We start from the raw sequence: 19,243 nt of genomic DNA on the forward strand, positions 1-19,243 counted from the left end.
GACTGAGACCAGCTTCTCTGCAGAGGCTGGAGTCCTGCAAGAAGCACCAAAGATGTATTTAGCACCAAATCCTTTCACCAGTTATGACAAAATTTACAGAACAACTAAAATGCACAGGCAGATATGTTGTCCTGAACCCAAGCTCAGTCTGTAAGTGCCTATGTAACCAACTGGTACAAGAAGATGCTTCTCATTAATTTTGTCAAATGTTACTATTGTAATTCATTTTTAAAATCAACAGAAACCATAATTTTTGCTTTCTCTTTTTCCAAATTAGTACACGGGAGGAAAAAGTTCATTAATAGTGTCAAGACAGTGACTTCGTGTTTTTTCTTTTTTGTTGTTGTTTTTTTCTTTTTCTGAGGACCAAAAGGCCCCTAAAACCTGTAGAACTTCATGACGCTGCTAAAACATCTATTGTTGGCAAAAACTGAATTTTCATTGATAAGGGAGAAACAATTGCCCAATTCACTGTTAAGTCTAGTACATAGGCAAGAGGAGGCCAAAAGGTCACTCACAAATGGCTAAACATGCCAGACACCATACAAGAACAATTCCTTCTTGTGGGCTTGACATGGAAACTACATTTCTAAGGCTCCTCAGTTTGTTACCTCTCTCTCAAAAGCAAGAAGAAAAAAAATTCCTGACCTACATTTAACATGCTGAGTCCTGACACTTGTCTTGCTTTCTACAGAAACAATTACTTACCTCTCTTCCATTTCCAACCAAGCTGTCTGATATTCTAGGAATTTGATGCACACTATTTCTCAGATCCTCACTCAGGTTTGCACTGAAGGAAACCCATTGATCCTGTTCTTCTAGCTTGTTTTGATTCAGTTCAAAATTAGGGTTTTGTTATTCCTGCCTTTCCCTGAGCTCCTGCCCTCAGACTGCCAAGCCCCAAATTCACAGCTCGCTGTGGCTTCCATGGAGCTGCAAAGGCTTTGTGACACCCATAAGAAACAAACACGATTTTCTCAGTAAAGCTGAGCCTTCACGGACGTGCCCCACGTACTGACCTCTACCAGTGGCCTGGGTTTGCGCTCCACTGCAAACCTGAAGTGGCAGAGTTCACAGGAGCTGGTGTTTGAAAAGGACAGCCAGTGCTCCAGGCAGCTGCGGTGAATGGTCCCCAGGGTCCCTGTACATTTGCAGGGGGACAGTAGGTCCTCATGGCTGCTGCCCTCGTGGCAGATCCTGCAGATCAGCCGGTCATTGAAGGGGCTGCTGGAGGAAGGGAAGAGAAAATCACTGGTCAGTACACCAGGCTCTGTGCATGTCATGATTTAACAGTGCAGGAAACACTTGTAGATTGAGTACTTTGCTCTGTAATTACTACTCCAAGCTGCTGGGACAACAGAAAGTGTAAAGCGAAAACACCAGAGTGGCAGGTGAGAGACAGATAACCGAGTGCTTCTGCATTTTTGTATTTCCCACCTCTTCACAAAGCAGTGGTGCAAGAAATCTCCAAGTGCATCAGGGAAGTTTTAAATCTGCCTCAGCTGGGCACCTCTTATGCTAGTGGTGATGTGTGTCATCACTCCTCATGTACAGGGTGCCACCTCTTATTCCAGTGGTGATCCTCTGGCTTTTTCTTCTGCATTGCCTCCCCTCAATCCACCCACCTTCCTGGTGGGAAGTGCTAACATGCAAAGGGAGAGGGGTGCTCCTCCTGCCACTGATAACCTAAAGACTCTGATTTTAACTCTTAAGATGCTCTGTTTTACAGAGGAATCTTTCAGGAAAGAGGAAGGCAGTCCTTGGGTGGTGCCTGGGTGCAGTGGGAGGAAAGAGGAAGCAGGCTGGGAGCGCCAGTGCTGCTGAAACATGGAGCCTTTTCACTGCAGCTTCAACTCAGCTCCCCTGACTGCTGAGGTTGAGCAGGTCAATCTCTTGGTTGAGGTCTTGGAAACAAAAACTCTCCCTACCACATACACCAAGTCAGGTGATCTCAGAAACGAAGCTTTTGTCACTACCATGGACAAAATGTCACTCTGGCTTGGGAAATGTTTAGGAAATGTGCCACATTATGTAGCATAATCACTATGATGCTGTCAGAAACAATATAACTTTCCTAATAACTTTTCTAATTAATTGTTTTAATTAACTTTTCCAATTAATTGTTTTAATTAACCATAAGCGGTGTGTATGTCCACTGTAACCAGTGTTCAGCAAGGTTTGTCATAAGCTGCCGTTGTGAGAACACAAGATTGGGAAAATCACTGAAACTTTAGGTTTTGCTAAACCAACGTTGACATGCTTCAACAAACAAAGGCTGAGAGACCACAAGGACATTTTGAGATAAAAAAGAAACTAACAAAGACAATTCAGCAGTTGTACTGAAACACTCTGTATCTGGGAACAAAAAGATGATAAAAAAGACTGAAAGTGTGGATTGATTAGCCGAAATAAGAAATCAGTAACCATTAGAATACTAATTAATGAGAGAATTATGCAATTTATGGACAATGAATATTAGTTTCTCTGTTGGCTAGAATGTACAAATAGTGAAAAGTTTTGAAAGTGTATGTGCATGTGGAGGGACCCCATGTGCACCCAGCACTGTGAATAAAGTAAGCCTGCTTTCTAATACTAAAAAAAATAGAGAATTTGATTTATCCCAACATTTTCAGTGACAATATTAGAATGAGGGTTCAATGACAAGTGTATTGTGGTAATGTTTCATGAAACACAGCACATCTTTCCTTCAGGCTCCCACTGGGCTCGCAGCAGCAGCTGTGGAAGGTGCATCCAGTAGGGAAGGGCCCATCACAACTTACTGTCCCCACGTACCTCTGTGTCACAAGCGTCCTCACTACAGAGGAGAGCAGCTGCCCATCTTTGGACGACACCTGCATGACATACTGAGGGCAGCTGCTGGCTGGGGCACCACTGCAACCAGGCAGGGCCTTGCCCTCAGGAGCCAGTGGGTGCTCTGGTGGGACTCCTGGCAGGTGACTGCAGCGGCTCGTCCTCATGGCGCTGGGCAGCGGGTCCCCATCTGGGCAAGAGGGAAAACAGGGTGGTGGTGTGAGGGGCAAAGGGCACGTCAATCCCTGTCTGCTACCCCTGTGAGCAGAAACATTCCTAGCTCCCTGCCCCAGACTCCTGAAGCCCGCTCGGCAGCTTAAAACATTATGTGACACTGAAAAACAGTCTGTCCATCTCAGACACAGCAAGATAGAGCTCTCTGCTGCTTTTTTTTCCCCTCTGCAGACTCCTAAGGTCACAAGCGATAAATGGAAAGACTGAACCATTTGTCACTCCCCCTCCTTTGAAATGTTTCAAAGGACTATACAATCTTTATTTTGTGCCCTTTTTAGTTTGTCATAGGTTTGAAAAGAGATGTTGGAATTTTCTTTTTTTTTTTTTTTCCCTAGGGTCCGGTCCCCATGTCCTCCTCCCACCCCTGCTATCTGTTTCTTCCAGGACGGGGTGGGGGGGGCGGGGGGGGAGTCAGGGAGGGGATGGGAGCAGAGCAGGACCGCACGTGCGGGGCAGCACAGGGGAGCGGAGAAGGGGAGAGCTCACGGGAAAGCACGGTGACCGCAGGGGGAGATGGGAACTCCTTTGTTCAAGGGCTTTTGGGGTTTAGTCTGGGACCGGACAGACCAGGAGCCCAGTTTTTGGCCGCCTTGTTCTCTTTTCCCGAGAGGAAGTTTTTCCGCACGGGACACCTCGCAGAGAACGGCAGAGAGAGAGCGAGACTGACCCATCTCGGAGCGAGGTATTCTGCTTTCAAGACTGCGTGTGGGAAAAAGGACTCCTTCATTCCTGACTGCCAGTGCACAGAGCTGCGAGCAGCTATAGTCCTGCATTTCCCCCCAACCACCCCCCCCCCCCCCCCCCCCCGGGTTGCCACGGCTTTCTCCCTCCCACCTGGGGAACTGGAACTTTGTTTTGCTTCCTCTGAAGGTTTTTGATTGCACCATTTGTCGTTTATTCAGATTTTGTTAATAAAAAGCTGTTTCTTTTTTCCTCTTCCGCACTTCCATCCGAAGTCTCTTAATTTTTAAGTTGTAATCTTGTTAAACTAGGACACAGTTTAAAGGCTGCTACAGTCTGCCAACAGGAAGAGTTATGTATTGGAGGAGAGAATGGCTGATGCGCTTCAGATCCTCTCTGAAAACATGCCACTGCTGCTTAGTGTCTTCTATCACCAGCCCACAGCAGAGCGCAGACCTGGCAATTATTCCTGCGTAGGGCTTTAGTCACACAGACGTGCTTAATAACAGCCTGCACGCAGTGGTAATTTATGCCACAAGGTGAGGTAGAAATCACAGCTAGCTAGTTTGTTTCTTCTCTGCTTTGCTCTTTAACATGTGTTTTGTATGGCACTTTCAGCTGTGGTAATTGGAAAGGAAGGGTTATGCTGGTCACAAGCAGCCTGGGAATGTAAATTCCTGATACCTTGGTAGGTTGTTCCTGGCTAGGTGAGGGGAAGCTGCATGGTTCCACAGGCTGTGTGCCTGCAGGATTCCTCTTCAGGTCAGCATTTGTACAGGGTGGGTTAATCCCTCTGCAAAAGGGAGGAAAAGACTTCCTAGCATGCCTTGAGACACTTGGCTACAGTCACATGTAAACTTTGCAAGTTACAACTAGATATTCATATGTTGCACAGAGTTTAACCCTCAAAAAAACCCGCATTTTGCATCGAATACCACAGTCACACCACAGTGTAGTACCAGCACTGCAGTTGAGAACTAAACATTAATAAACTCCTTTAAACAATAGTATTTCTCTGGGGCTTAAAAGAAACCTTGTAATTTGACTTCATTGGATTTGAGTAATAGTGCTAACTGTCAGAAGTTCCCTGCATGGAAGTTTCTGGCAGTAAGATTTTGTAGGACTGATGTGGGTACTGGCTCAGTTGTACGATGCAAATTTTCACACAGAGACTCATATTCTTAGATAGGCATCTAAAATGGGAAAATGCTTGGCAAAGTGTTTGTTTTACAGGATTATTTTAGCTATTTTCAAACCAGGCATACCCTAGAAAGTGAACTGAGACCCCTGATGAGGATACAGCATCCAGAGAATGGGGAAGGAAATCAGACTCCAGGCCTCATTTACAATGAAAAGGAAGCAAATGGCTGATTTCAAAACCATTAGCATATAAAAAACTCAGACTTTTTAAAGGGAATAAGAGCCAGGGACTTTCCAAGGAGACCATAATATTCAGCAACATTTTAGTTTTAAAATCCATGCTGAGACTGTTTGACAAGAATATTCAGCAGTTGAGTAGCTGCTTCATTAAAATTAAAAAGCCTAAGAAGTACCATGCTTACAGACCCATGCTACAGAATTATATATGTCTTTTCTGATTGCTTCACTGACCTCATTTAGTACAACAGCAGGTTTATAATTTCATATAAAGTGATCATCCAAGCCTTTACAAACGCATCCATCAATCATTTGCTGAGTTTAAGCACTTGCTGAAGCATCAGAAGAGCAACTAAATGCAAAGCTTTAAAGCACATGAGAAATAATGTAGCTATATCTCAGCAAGGATGTTAATTCAAACTTCTGCATGCAATAATGCATCTGATATCCCACGTTTGCAAAGCAAATACGCATAAACACTTTCTACTTTATTCTTTTTTAAAAAGAAATTTAGAAGTTACAACATATTTTTCTGATTTCCGAAGAACTATTTTCACACTAAATCAGTGTGTGTCCCTGAAAAGTAATACAATTATAGAATTAAATAATATGTGCTTAAATACCAAAGCCCATGATAAATTATGAAAATTAATTGTACTGAGAAGTACAGAGATCCTAAACAAATCTGAAGCCAAAGCTGTCATTAAGTAGTTGTAAATTTTAACTGCCACTAAACCCCAACATCAGTATTTACCCATGTGTATGTATTGTGTTCTGTCAAAATGTTTTGCACCTGAAAGAGGTGGAAATCTGTCAAAAATATTGTAATAGAAGAGAGCAAAAAAAAAGAAGAAAACCAGGAAGATGTGTTTAGTAGTATTTATGAAGTAATACAATATTTAATTGGGGAAGCCAGAATACCAATATTTATTTCAGATGCCAGAAAATTAAAAGAAAAGTGGCTAGATTTGGTATGATGAATGAATATTTGAAGAAATCTAGTAATTAGCTCTTTTTATTTCTTTTCTGTGTCACTACACCCACTCATTTTGCACATCTCTTTCTACACAAAATCTAAGATTACCCTACTACTGTAATATTTAAATCAGATCTTTCCCTGTTCTTGTTTTTCTGTTTTGCCTTTGGTACCAGTCTCTGACATCCTCTTCTCACTTCCATGACACGAGATTTACGGTCTTAAGCTCTGCCAGGGGAAATGTAGGTTGGATATTAGGAAGAAATTTTTTACAGAGAGAGTAATGAGGCATTGGAATGGGCTACTCGCAGAGATGGTGGATTCACTGTCCCTGGAGGTTTTTAAGATGAGACTGGATGTGGCACTTAGTGCCATGGTCTAGTTACCATGGCAGTGTTGGATCAAGGGTTGGACTTGATCTCAGTGGTCTTTTCCAGCCCAGCTGATTCTGTGATTCTATGACTTTCTTCTGGGTGTTGAAAAATTCTCTTTTTTAGAGTGACTCTCCAATTTCAGCTCTTCCAACAATATGAAGCACATCCATCTTCCAACTATCTGCACTTTGCATGATCCTTAAAGAAAAATTACTATGCACAAAAGACCCATGGTTTAATTAAACTACTGTTATGGGTTTAGTTACAGCAGGACAGGAGGCAGGACTGGTTGGAAAACCTCTCAGAAGTTAAACACTTAGGCAGATAAGCTAATTGTGACTAAGGCACATCCCACTGCAAGTGCATTAAGATGCTCCAGAGACTAAAACATGCATTGCAGTGACTGGATGACTTGCTGTGTGGTCCCTCAGCTTCCCCTTCCCACTGGAAAATGCAAAAGAAGAACCAAAAGTCTCAACTCCAGAGTACCGTGAAACTTCCTAGTTTTTTACCTACTAGGAAATTGTGTGTCCAAAGGCACAGGGGACGTACCGGGGCAGAGAAGCCCAAGGGAGCATGCGCCTAGATGGACAACCCCATTGGTTACAAGGTCACATGGTTTTAGGAGATAAAAGGGAGCGCAAAGTTTGAATACAGTCTCTTTGATTTCCACCTCACAAAGAGTGGACTGCATTCTTTATCATATAAAGACCCTGCCGCTACAGGAAATGAAGCGAAGTACTGTGAAGACGGGACAGATAGAACCTTTCTAAAGGAGCAGGAATCCCCAGGGCACCTGAAAATCCTATTTTAGTAACTCTGACAGACATGAAATTTTCTGTGCATCATGTCCAAGACACTCATAATGGGATTGTTTTAAATATTTCTTGACTCTTTGCTCCACAATCCACCACGGAATGCTTCAAGGATCCCCTCCTGGTTTCAATCACACTGGAGCTACTGAGTAAAGGAACTAGTGGAGTAACTGGCAGTTCCAGTTGTAGCCCTGGCTGCTGTTCACCAACATGGGGGATAGATCCATAATTTTTTTCAGATTTTTCAGTTTCTTAAAAATCAGCTGGTAACTGTCAGCTTATCATTGCAACTTAGGAACTCTGTGCCATGGGAGATGCCTGAAGAGCAGGCACAACCTGGGATCTTGAGCTGCTGCCCCTGTCCCCTCTGGCACTCACAGCCATGTCCTGTCCCTTCTGCATTTGCTTCCCCAAGACACCCAACTCATCAGCAACTTGTACTTTTTTATCTGGACTCAGCTCCAGTTCTGTTGCACGATCCTGTGTGTGTCTGTACCAGGGTTGTCCTTTGAAGTAAGAATAGCAGCTAAGGCCAGAACTCCTAATGGGAAATTCCTAGCATCTAAGGATCAGCGCAATTAGTACATTTGCTCTTGCTTGCTAAAAAATAAAGAAAATAAAAAGGTACAGTAATTCTGAGTAAAAAATATCTTAAGTCCACAGGATGTGCACCTAAAGACCCCTAAGTCCTCCAAAGCAAGAAATTAATTCCTGCAACTGGAGAGGATGAATTCCTCTATTTGACAGTAACATGTGGCTTCTTAGTATATACAAGACATGTAAGATGCTGCTTAACCTGTTCATTACGGAGATGTAAAGCCCTCACTGGCATTAAGCCATCAGTGACAGAGGCAGCACCAGGACACATTAGTTCTCGAACATGGTGACAGGTGGAAGAGGCTGGAGAAAATTTTTGTTAAGGATCCATATAACCTGGTCAACAGCATTCATTCTGCAACAATTACACCACCACAATCACCCAAGGAGCTATGAGAGACAACCAAAGAGGAAAATGTAGTAATTGTTCACCAATTGAGCAGGAGACATTTCACATTAAAGCACTTCAACATATAGAAAGTAGCACAAATCTCACTGATATTAAGCAATTTTACTCTGTTTCAGCCCACATTTTATTAATTTTTCATGCTGTAGGTAGCATTTTCTATTCAGGTAGTGTCACTGCAGAGAGCTCTAGGACCTTTTAAAAACTACTACGCAGTAGGCTGCATGCAAAGTGCAATTTTATAAACAAGCACATCAAAGAACTGAGTGCTAGTCTGAGGCACAAAGCAGTTTAGCATGAACAGTCCTGTGCTGATTTAAAGGTAAACCAGCAGGGGAAAATGAACTCAATCCAAAAGAGAGTTTATAAGTCAGAATAACAATTTAATAAAATAATACAATAAGTACAATTATACAGATAAACAATTGGTTTTAACCCACAAAACCCAAATGTATAACCCAGCACCCTGGGGCATGAACAGAGTGGTGTTCTTTGGGCCCCCGAGTCCAAAGTAAAGGGAGAGGGGGAAAACCTGCTGGTGGGAGAGCTGTTGCAGTCTGGTCAAAAGTGGTGATTGCAGTCTGGTTGAGAGTGGTGGTCTGCAGTCTTCCTCTGGATCCCATGCGTGGTTAAAAAAGTCCCAAGACTCCAAGATTATATATCCTCCAGTTCAGGCAGGAATGCCCAGTACCTCCCTCGGAGTGGGGGGTTCCTCAATGGGCGTGAGGACAAAAACAGTCAGGCTGCTCTGGGCAGAGGGTGCAAATAGTCTATTGACAACAGTTTCTGGGAAATGGCATGGAAGGCTATAGAATGCACAGTTTTGGGTTACACCCATCCAGTAATGAACTGGTCCCAGCTCTCCTAACTAGGACAAGTCATTAAGAGTCTGCCCATGCATTTAAAACTTCACTGCCCATCCATAGATCAATGGGGTTTTGCTATGTACTGAACTTAAACCACTTTACCATGAGCGCAATCAACTACATATTTGGCACTGTGGACTTGAATAAATTGCTTTATATGTCTGCACAGCCACTAACTTGGGTAATTTCCTTAGATTTTTTTTCTTTTTTTTTTTTTTTTGGTTGTTGTAATGAAAGATGCCACATGATACATACCATAAGTAGTTGTGGTCATAGCAATTTAGTCTTGCATTAATAAGAAAAAAGAGAGGATATAAATATGGCTTACTTACAACTTATCTGGAAATAGTAATGATAGTTTCTTTCAAAGTATAAGGAAACACATACCTTTTCTTTTCTAGTATTGGACTTTTCTAGCAGAAATGTATTCCCTCACAGAAGCTGGAATGCAAGACAGTGGATTCCCCCCACCCCTGAGTTGAAAAGCTGGTGCAAGGTTCTCTGGAGCAACGTGAGCTGCAGAAAACCTGTCTTTCCACAACTTCCCTTTGCATAAATGGGTTACATGTGTCTACAGAAACTGGTAGAACATAGGCATGAATAAAACAGCCTAATGTGCTTTACTGCACCCTTACTAAGCATAATCGTAGATGAGTGTTTCTTATATGCTGGCTTCCAAACACTGAGTGACATCCTGTGCACTGTGCCCAAATGCCTTAGGTAAGGAGGACAGGAGTGTGAGTGGTAAAGGTTACCCTGTCTAAAGAGACACTGTTCCAAAATAAGCGTCCTCAGTGAAGAATGATGTAGTAGTTTTGCTGAAACCTGGAGTGGAGGAGTCAAAATTATTAAGAATTTTCCATCTTATTTACCCAATCTCCACTAGTCCATTTGTCACTACATGACATCTCTTTACTAGGCTTCCTCAGCTGAGAAAGCTGGAGGCCAAGGCTTGTTTGCACCTATGTCTGGGTGTCCTAGTTAGAATAGCTGGGACCGATTCATCATTGGATGGGTGTAGCCCAAAACTGTGTATTATATAGCCCTCCATGCCATTTCCCAGAAACTGTTGTCAGTAGAGGCCTGCGAGGTGCCCCCCCCCATGCTCCTGTCCTCATGCCCTTTTGTGGAATTCCCTGACCGAGCACCCTCACACCCTTTTATGGAATTCCCCACTCTGAGGGAAGGACTGAACATCCTTTTATGGAATTCCCCACTCTGGGGGAGGGGCTAAGCATTGCTGCCTGAGCTGGAGAATATATAAACCTGGAGTTTCAGAACCTTTTACTCTCTCCACTCGTGGGATCCAGAGGAGGACTGCAGCTCATCGCTCTCAGCTCATCGCCCTCAACCAGACTGCAGCTCATCGCTCTTGGCCAGACTGCAGCTCACCACCACCCTCGGCTGGACTACAATCATCACTACAATCATCAATGGGACTGCAGCAGCTCTCCCACCAGCAGGTTTTTCCCCTCTCCCTTTGCTTTGGACTCAGGGGGGGCCCAGGGAGCACTGTTTTGTTTGTGCCCTGGGGTGCCAGGTTGTACATTTGGGTTTTGTGGGTTGATACCAATTGCTTGTCTGTGTAGTTGTGCTTATTGTATTATTTTATTAAATTGTTATTCTGACTTACAATCTCTCTTTTGAGTTGAGTTCATTTCCCCTGCTGGTTAACTTTTAAACCAGCACACTGGGCAACTACACTCATGCAGAATCCTAGCAAATGGAGGAAGGTGGTCACCCTAACATGTTCCTAAACTCCCATTCTTCCACTGCCACATCCACCTGAGAATCCCACTACCTTCTTTCCCCACTCCTGACCACAAACTTCCGGCTTATTCTGGCCCCATTTATTGGCCAGTTTTGGGGGACAATGGGACAAAGCTTCCCCCAGACAGGTCCCTTCCCTCCTGCCAGCCTGGCAGTGGCTGTACCTGAGGAGTCACACCAACCCTCCACAGGCTGGGTGAGTTAACCTGCCAGCAGAAACCCAAAGCTGCCTTTGTTAAAAGACCAAGTCTAAGGCCATAAAATGATCATTACTGCGAGAATTATGCTAAGTGCTGGGATAGTGCTGTCCCCCATTTCTTTTCATTGGCGAGTATGAACTTGGAAGTCCGCCTTCCCACAAAACCAGTGTGCTTCCCAAAGTCTGACCCAGAATGAATCTGAAGGGTGGCTTCCCCCATAGGGGTGTGGGGTTGGCATTGCCCTGAATCGCTGTTTCCTAGTAATTCATTTATGTCTTGTGTCATCCCAGGATGTGGTTTAAACCACAGTGTTTTCACCTTTAAGCACCAAAATCCAGTGAATGAATTAGTATCTACTTATATGCTGAAAGTTTGTAAGTTAAAAGGCCCAGAAGCTTGTTTTTTTACGTTAGAAGGTTCTAGATTCTCTAAATTAGGTCACCTTATACAGATAAGACAAGCAGATTTTGTAACCAAATGCCAGATATGCATATTTACTTCCTGGCCTAAAACTTGTAAGATGAGAATTTAATTTGTTCTCAACAAGTGCTGAAGGACAAGGAATCCCATGTCAAGTCCCTTAAAGCCAGGATTCAACTCTAATCATCAAGTACTTTGTTCTGAAGAGAACATTCTGAAAGAACATGCAAAAATAACTCTTCCCATTTCCACTGCAAGGCTGAAAGGAGGGCTGCAAACATCATATGAATTATTGCCCTGTCCCACATAATAAACCTCTAACTCTTCTTCATTTCCTACTCACTGGGGTAGACATCAGCTGAATTCAAATGATTCTTCCTGATAAGGTAAAGTCAAGCTAAAAATAACTTGCTTAAACTGCAAAAGGTGTAAAATACTGCTTAGCTTCATGCCTGGGGTTCAGTAATGAATTCTCATTCATGAAAAGCTTGTACAAATTAATCCTTTGGCAAATGGGATCGGTTTTTTAGCCTGTGGTTTTTCATGGCTCACAGTGGTAAAGTCTGCATAGATTTTTAGTGGGACTGTGACCAAGCAACTTGTCTGTACAGGAGCTTGAATGACAGAGGACACAGGGAGTGCTGCTGGTGATGGGGGCAAGAGCCTAAGAACTGCAGAGCAAAAAGAGCCAGCAAAAAGCAAAATATTTTTAATTATTAATGGTGGACACTTGAAGAAATGTGGCCACAGTATTTCCACAAACAGCTTGACTGAAATGCTAATTCTTTTGTTCATCATTACTAAGTCAATTATTTGCACACTTTTAGAATATTTGATTCTTTGAGCTCTTGCAGTCGATACTGCACACAAATATGATCTTATTACAATTATCGTGTTTATACTTTTCACTGTTGATGGAAAAGCAGGTCAATGTACAAAAGTTAGAAAAGATATTAAACCCCCTTTCAAATTAAAAGTAGAAAAGTAGAAAGTAGAAAATTGAAAACACTTCTCTTTTTGACAGCTCTGTATTTTCATTCTAGAGTTTAGCAATATTGCCTATATTAGTCTTGCATTTGATAACAAAAACTTCCATTAGAAGCTCAATGAATATAACTTCTCCTTATTATTTCAGTTTTGAACCAGAAACAAAGATTATTATCACACTCTGAATACCTTTGTTTTAATGCATTGAAATTTAACCTGAAATCAGTCAGATTACTTCATATTAATTTATTTTTTCTTAGTCTTCATCAGGTTAAAAATTTAATATTAACATTTATTCCCTGTACAGAGCACTCCTTCCCTTTCTATGTGATGCATCCCAAGCATCTCACTCTGCGAAGCCTTTCAGGAGTGCTCTCTGCAAGGTACCTGCATAAGTAGAAGCATCTTCTGGTACTTTGTATTGAAGCCTGGGTGTATCAAGTACAATCAGAAGACTTCTGCCTCTCCTTCTCCTGATACAATGGGACTGAGAACTCCATGGGGTAGATTCAAGCCTAATGTTTTATTCAGCAATGAATCAGCTGATGGTAGTCCGCAAATACATGAAACTACATTTGTATGTGATGCTTTGCAAAGCATGTCCCAAACAAACATATTTACATGTACAATATATGCTTTTGCTTATTCTAAAACTGTGTGACCATCTCATGTGTTTCTGAAGGTGCCATCTAACAAGCCTCTTTCCCTTCACTAAAGAGAATTTACTTTGTATTATTTTATTTTGTGTTTTAGTTGGCAGTTGTTGAACTTTTGATGTCTATTGATGAGGGAATTTCTCTTCCAAAAATATTATTTGAAAAAGAAGAAAACTTTTCAAAAACCAAAATGCATCAAAATGCAGGTCTATTCCTTTCCCTTTTCTCTTTTTACCCTTCAGACAAAAGCATTTGCCTTCACACTGGAAGAGAAACTCTTTCTGTTCTCATATTAGTGTATTTCTCTCAGCTTGAGCAAAGTGCAAACTCCATGAGTTTCTACAATGTTTACATAAAGATTTCTCCCTGAACCTGAATTTGAGTTCTTGAACTCCAAGACTTGCACTTTAGTCCACAGGTGACAAACACATGGGAATACTGTGAGTTAATTAAAACCAGTGATAACTCCCTACACTATCTAGTTTTACATGCATATATGATGTGTTATGTAAAACTATATGCTACAAGGACTGGAAAGTCCCATTCCTTATCCAGCATCAAGCATACCAAGAATGCTTTTAGTCATTGTCAAATGAACTTGACATTAGTCAAACAAATCAGATCTGACATGTAGACATGGAAAGGAAAAATAATTGCTGCAAAATAAAGCATATAAAATTCAATTTATTTTCGGTAACCTTCAAGCAAATTACCAAAATGCTGCACTTGTGAATGAGAACCACAATTCAAAACGGCAAAGACCAAATTGGACTGGACAACATTATTCTCCTTATCCAAATCCAAGAGAAATACCAACAAGAAAAACTACAAGATTTAGAAGTGAACTAGGTGTTAGCCTTAATAAAATGAAAAATAAAGGCAAGGGAAGTTTGGAGGGGGCGCTGATGTCAGTGGGGATGTTACTCTCTGTGTCACTGTGGCTTCTGCACAGAAATCAACCATGAGATGCAGAATTTCTTCCATACCCATGATACACTTGGTACAGGACTATTTTAACTTTGCAGTAGTATAATAACTATTGTCTTAGTTGCACCATTGCTGCCTCTTCCTTCAGGCGCATCTAAGTTTTACTTGGCTCCCCACCAAGTCCCAGACCCAACACCAAAATACCCCCAGCTCAGTGCTAAGGAAAAAAACGATGAAAAATCCAAACTAGCCAAACTAGTTATGAAAATAAATGTATTTATGACATATACAGCTATGTACAGTTGAAATACTATGCACAACTCCAAGGGAAAAGGGAAAGGGAAAGGGGAAGGAAAAAAAAAGGAACAAAACCAAAATAAAATATACACGATCAATAGCCCAAGATCTAGCAACTAAAAGAATTAGCTAAAGAATATCTTACTACTCTCCTTGAGACAACAGAAAGTCGCACTGGAATGACTGCCGGCAGCCTCCCCCTCCCAAGGTCGGCAAGGCCTTACCAGGCCTCACTCTCCAACACAGCAGACTTAACAGCAGGGAGTCCACACCTCCAAAGCTGCCGTAAGGAAAGAGAGCGAAGACCTCTCCTCCTTTCTTCTTATACTCCTGGCTTACGTAAAAATCGTACGGAATACCGGGTAATATGGGCACTTCCTTGGTTACAAACTGGTCACCAAGGAAGGCCTAGACTAAACTACCACAAGGGGCTACATGTACAGCACAGTTTACCTGATATAGCTCTCTCAATTGGTGAAATTCCTTGTTAGCTATTGTAGCATGATTTTGGTCCCCTATCATTAAGTTAACACTGGTTGTGATCTCCATCGAATGTTTTCTAGAGCTGCAGAAATTTTCAGTGTGTTATTACTAGTCTAGAAAATTGCACCCAGCGGTAGCAAGTCCCAGATCCTTGAGCAAAATTTGTTTCTTAACTTCCTGACAGAGTAATATAATAAGTAAGTAATGTTACTTCTGAAGAGTAATATAAGAAATGTGCTGTTGCTAATTATGAATTCCTTGAAACAACTCTTTCAATGTCTCTTGGATCAGGCTTCATGCTCATACTTCACAGGGATACACTACAGTTTACAATCATGAAATAATTTACTTACATTACTTTGGCCAGAACACAGTTAAAAAATCAACACGTACCCTTATCTAAAGGGACAACATTCATCTATGCACAGCAAATATTCAGCCCCACAAACAGTATATACTGCATATTAATTTCTTTTGGTGCCTCCTCTGGATTTGCTCCAGCAGCTCCATGTCCTTGCTGTGCTGGGCCCCCAAGGGCTGGAGGCAGCTCTGCAGGTGGGGTCTCACCTGAGGAGGCAGAGGGGCAGAATTCCCCCCTGCAGTGCTGCCCACACTGAGGGATCAGCCCAGGGCATGGGGGGTTTCTGTGCTGGGCCATGTCCAGCCTCTCCCCCACCAGCGCACCCAAGTCCTTCTCCCCAGAGCAGCTCATCCCCAGCCTGGACTGATCCAAGGGATTGCCCTGAACACCAGGGCCAAGTCCCGCTGGGTCTGAAAATGTGATGGTTGTGATATTCCTCCAGCCACACTTTTAAACCAGAATCATATTGTAAATTCACTTATGTCTCATCAAAACATTTTCACACATTTATACCACTTTGCATATCATAAAGCATCACTGATGGCACAGAAAGCATCCAGGAACAGAGAAACACTAGAACTTGGCTCAGCATACTGACTCTGTTGCAGATGAATCTATGTGAAGTTAATTGTTGCCAAAGGGCAAAATAACTAAAGAGCTCCAAGTTTTTACCTTGGGGGTTGCAAAATTCTGGGGTTTCTGGAGGTGTTGTTAACAACCAGAAGCAGAAACTAAGATAAAGTAATTATTTGCCTTTAGCAATGCCTTTTGCCAACCTACTTCTCCCTCCAAAACATTATAAAACCTTAGAAAACAAGCAATTAAAGATTCTGTAGTTCCCACGAGGGACAAGACTTGCCCTCCTGGCATTGCTTTACATGAAATGTAAAGTTTGAGGATCTGGCTTCAAAGGGGTCCCATAAAACTAGACACTATTTAGTAGAATAAACAAGCACACCACATTTTCTGTGCAGAGCACCTTCCTTGGTTCACTTAATGCTGAGGCTTAAGCTTTTAAAGCACACTTAATGGTAATCCAAACATGGTGAGCAGACATACAAGATCAAATGACTAGTTCCCAATTCTATCTGCTTATTTAGTACATGATGAGCACTGAACTCTGCTTTGAGTGACAGAGAAAAGATGACGCTTCTCATCCCAGGAGGCTTCTACGCAGAGGTGTCTCAAACTCAGTAGTAAATTGAGTATAGAGATGATTCTGCTGGTTCTGGCAACTGGAAAAAAGCAGAGTGATTATTTTTAGAGTGCCACTTCATTATCAGTTTAATGGCCTCCCAAGGTTTAGTAGCCTGGCAGGAATTATACACTGTTAGAGGGAAACACTGAAACAAATTTCCTCATTTGGTACTATGTCTCACAGCTTTTCCCTATTGCTAGAAAGATAATTTTTCACCCTGTAAGTTGTATGAGTCAATCATTTTTTGTTTTATGTTAGACTATCTCCATCACTTTTACCTTTCTTGCCATTGACTAGAGCATTTTTGAGTGGTTGCTTCTGGGTCTCAATTTTTTTTCCATAAATATTTTATAATAATATTGATACTGAAGTCAAAAAACAGATCACTTTATGTATAAAGATCTTAGTAAAGTGAGTCTTGGTGAATTTTTGTCTCATCATTTTGAGACTGCTGCACTGCCAAAGGTTAATTACATTCTTCATACCATCTAGGCATTGTTTTCAGTAGTCATAATTGTCCTTAAATTTGTTCAATTTTCCATCAAATGAATGCTCAATGTTTTTGTTAGAAAGATTACATCCTCCAACAACTTTCTTTCCTTTCTAACTCCTAATTTATCTCTTACCAGAGTTACAGAAACAGAATGATTTCCTGATATCACATAATTCTAAAAATATATATATTAATGCTCTTGACATGCTTTTCTATGTAATATCCTCCAGATGTACAGTATATTTGTAGCCCTAGTGTGGAACACTGCATCAAAAGAGTGAGAATAATGAATTGCAAGTAATCCAAAGCCTTGTTCCAACCCCTCCTCAGCTCTTCTCCAAAGCTGAACAGTCTCATCCTTGCAATAACTAAAACACATATATGCCTCTAATGTTTGTGAGATCTGGCCTTTCTGAGAGTCAGTATCTGCTTCAAGCACATTACATTCCCAGCTGCTGATACAGCCAGTGGATGAATTAATTACGGATAAGTATTTGTGACCAAGTGTTCCCAGAAACTCAGATTTATCTATCTCATTGCATAGAGCCATCAACTCACAACAGCCAAGCAGACCTGAAAAAAACTAAAACAGAGACAGGAAACTGACTGTTTCAGCCCCAAAATACTGAACAAGCTTGGTCCCCACCAGACCCACTGTGGAGGATGGCTAGGCCGCGGGTAGCTTTGACCTTGAGCTACAGCTGTAGCCTGGCAAAAGAACAAGTAAAACATCATTAAGGAAGAAAGTGTGAGAAAAAGAAGAAAAACAGCTGCAGATAGAGGAATGTGTTTGGACATGAGAAGAGATACTGGCAACCTGTCAGGACAGGAGATGGGGCATGTGCACAGAAGCTAGAAACCAATTAGAGATGAGATACCGGTGTGTGGACAGAGGAGATGTGGATAAAAAGAACAAGTTTGTTTATAATAAAATCCTTGCCTGCCAACTTGCTGTCTGAGTGCATCTTTGTCCGTCACCAACCCACCCACTCAGGTGTCTTGTCAAAAGCAAAACAACAGGAGCCTGATGCTTAACAAAGACAACTAACTGCAGGGCAGCGTAGGAGATGAGGGAGTCCAAATTTCACTTGTTTATTTTTGTGTGTGAGTGTGCAAATGGAAGGTGGCAACTGAATCATTGCCATTTGTGTCTTCAGGGAGGAAAAAAACATACCTGCACATACACCTGACCATGCTGTGCTCTCCAAAGAAGAGCTCGCCAAGCCACTCTCCATCATTTACAAACAGTACTGGCTCACCGGGGAGGTCCCAAATGATTGGAAGTTGGTGAATGTCACACCGACCCACAAAAAGGGCTACAAGGAGGACCCGGGAAACTACATGCCTGTCAGTCTGACCTCAGTGCCTGGCAAGGTTATGGAACAGATCATCCTAAGTGCAATCACACAATACCTACAGGATGGACAAGGAATCAGACTCAGGCAGCACACGTTTAGGAAGGGCAGGTCCTGTCTGACCAACCTGATCTCCTTTTATGGTCAGGTGACCCACCTGATGGATGCGGGGAAGGCTGTGGATGTGTCTACCTGGACTTCAGCAAAGCCTCTGACACCATCTCCCACAGCATTCTCCTGAAAAAGCTGCAGCCCATGGCTTGGACAGGGGCACTCTGGGCCCACAGAGGGGTGGTGAATGGTGCTGCATCCAGTTGGCAGCTGGTCACTAGTGGTGTCCCCCAGGGATCAGTCTTGGGCCCAGTTCTACTGAATATCTTTACTGATGATCTGGATGAGGGGATTGAGTCCACCATTAGCAAATTTGCAGATGACACCAAGCTAGGAGGGAGTGTCAATCAGCTGGAAGGCAGGAGGGCTCTTCAGAGGGACCTGGACAAGCTGGAGACATGGTCTGATTCCAGTGGGATGAGGTTCAACAAGGCCAAGTGCTGGGTCCCGCACTTTGGCCACAACAACCCCCTGCAGCGCTACAGGCTGGGCACAATGTGGCCGGAGAGCAGCCAGGCAGAAAGGGACCTGGGAGTTTGGATTGACAGGAAGTTGAACATGAGCCAGCAGTGTGCCCAGGTGGCTAAGAAGGCCAATGGCATCCTGGCCTATATGAGGAACAGAGTAGTATGACCAGGGAAGGACCCTGTACTCAGCGCTGGTGAGGCCTCACCTGGAGTGCTGTGTCCAGTTCTGGGCCCCTCAGTTCAGGAAGGATATTGAGGTGCTGGAGCAGGTCCAGAGAAGAGCAACGAGGCTGGTGAAGGGACTGGAGCACAAGTTCTATGAGGAGAGGCTGAGGGAGCTGGGGCTGTTCAACCTTGAGAAGAGGAGGCTCAGGGGAGATC

At 42.7% G+C, this 19,243-nt stretch overlaps 1 protein-coding gene across 9 annotated transcripts in view; it reads right to left on the reverse strand.

The window, feature by feature from the left end:
* The window catches only part of MARCH3 (membrane associated ring-CH-type finger 3), a 65,175-nt gene that overhangs the window by 17,215 nt on the left and 28,717 nt on the right, over window positions 1-19,243 (reverse strand). For 2 of the 9 annotated variants that reach the window (XM_027667591.1, XM_027667590.1), the window contains exons 2-4: window positions 4,411-4,519; window positions 2,794-3,001; window positions 1,020-1,227 (exon numbers count right to left, since the gene is read on the reverse strand). In XM_027667591.1, coding sequence (XP_027523392.1) covers window positions 1,020-1,227; window positions 2,794-2,978 — 393 coding nt within the window. In that variant the 5' untranslated portion in view covers window positions 2,979-3,001; window positions 4,411-4,519. Of the gene's footprint in view, window positions 1-1,019; window positions 1,228-2,793; window positions 3,969-4,410; window positions 4,520-14,539; window positions 15,050-19,243 lie in introns of those variants that run through there. The other 7 variants (XM_027667593.1, XM_027667595.1, XM_027667592.1 and 4 more) reach the window with 6 other exon arrangements.

Source organism: Corapipo altera, unplaced genomic scaffold (assembly GCF_003945725.1).
Source record: "Corapipo altera isolate COAL_440 unplaced genomic scaffold, ASM394572v1 61003, whole genome shotgun sequence".
NCBI lineage: Eukaryota > Metazoa > Chordata > Aves > Passeriformes > Pipridae > Corapipo > Corapipo altera.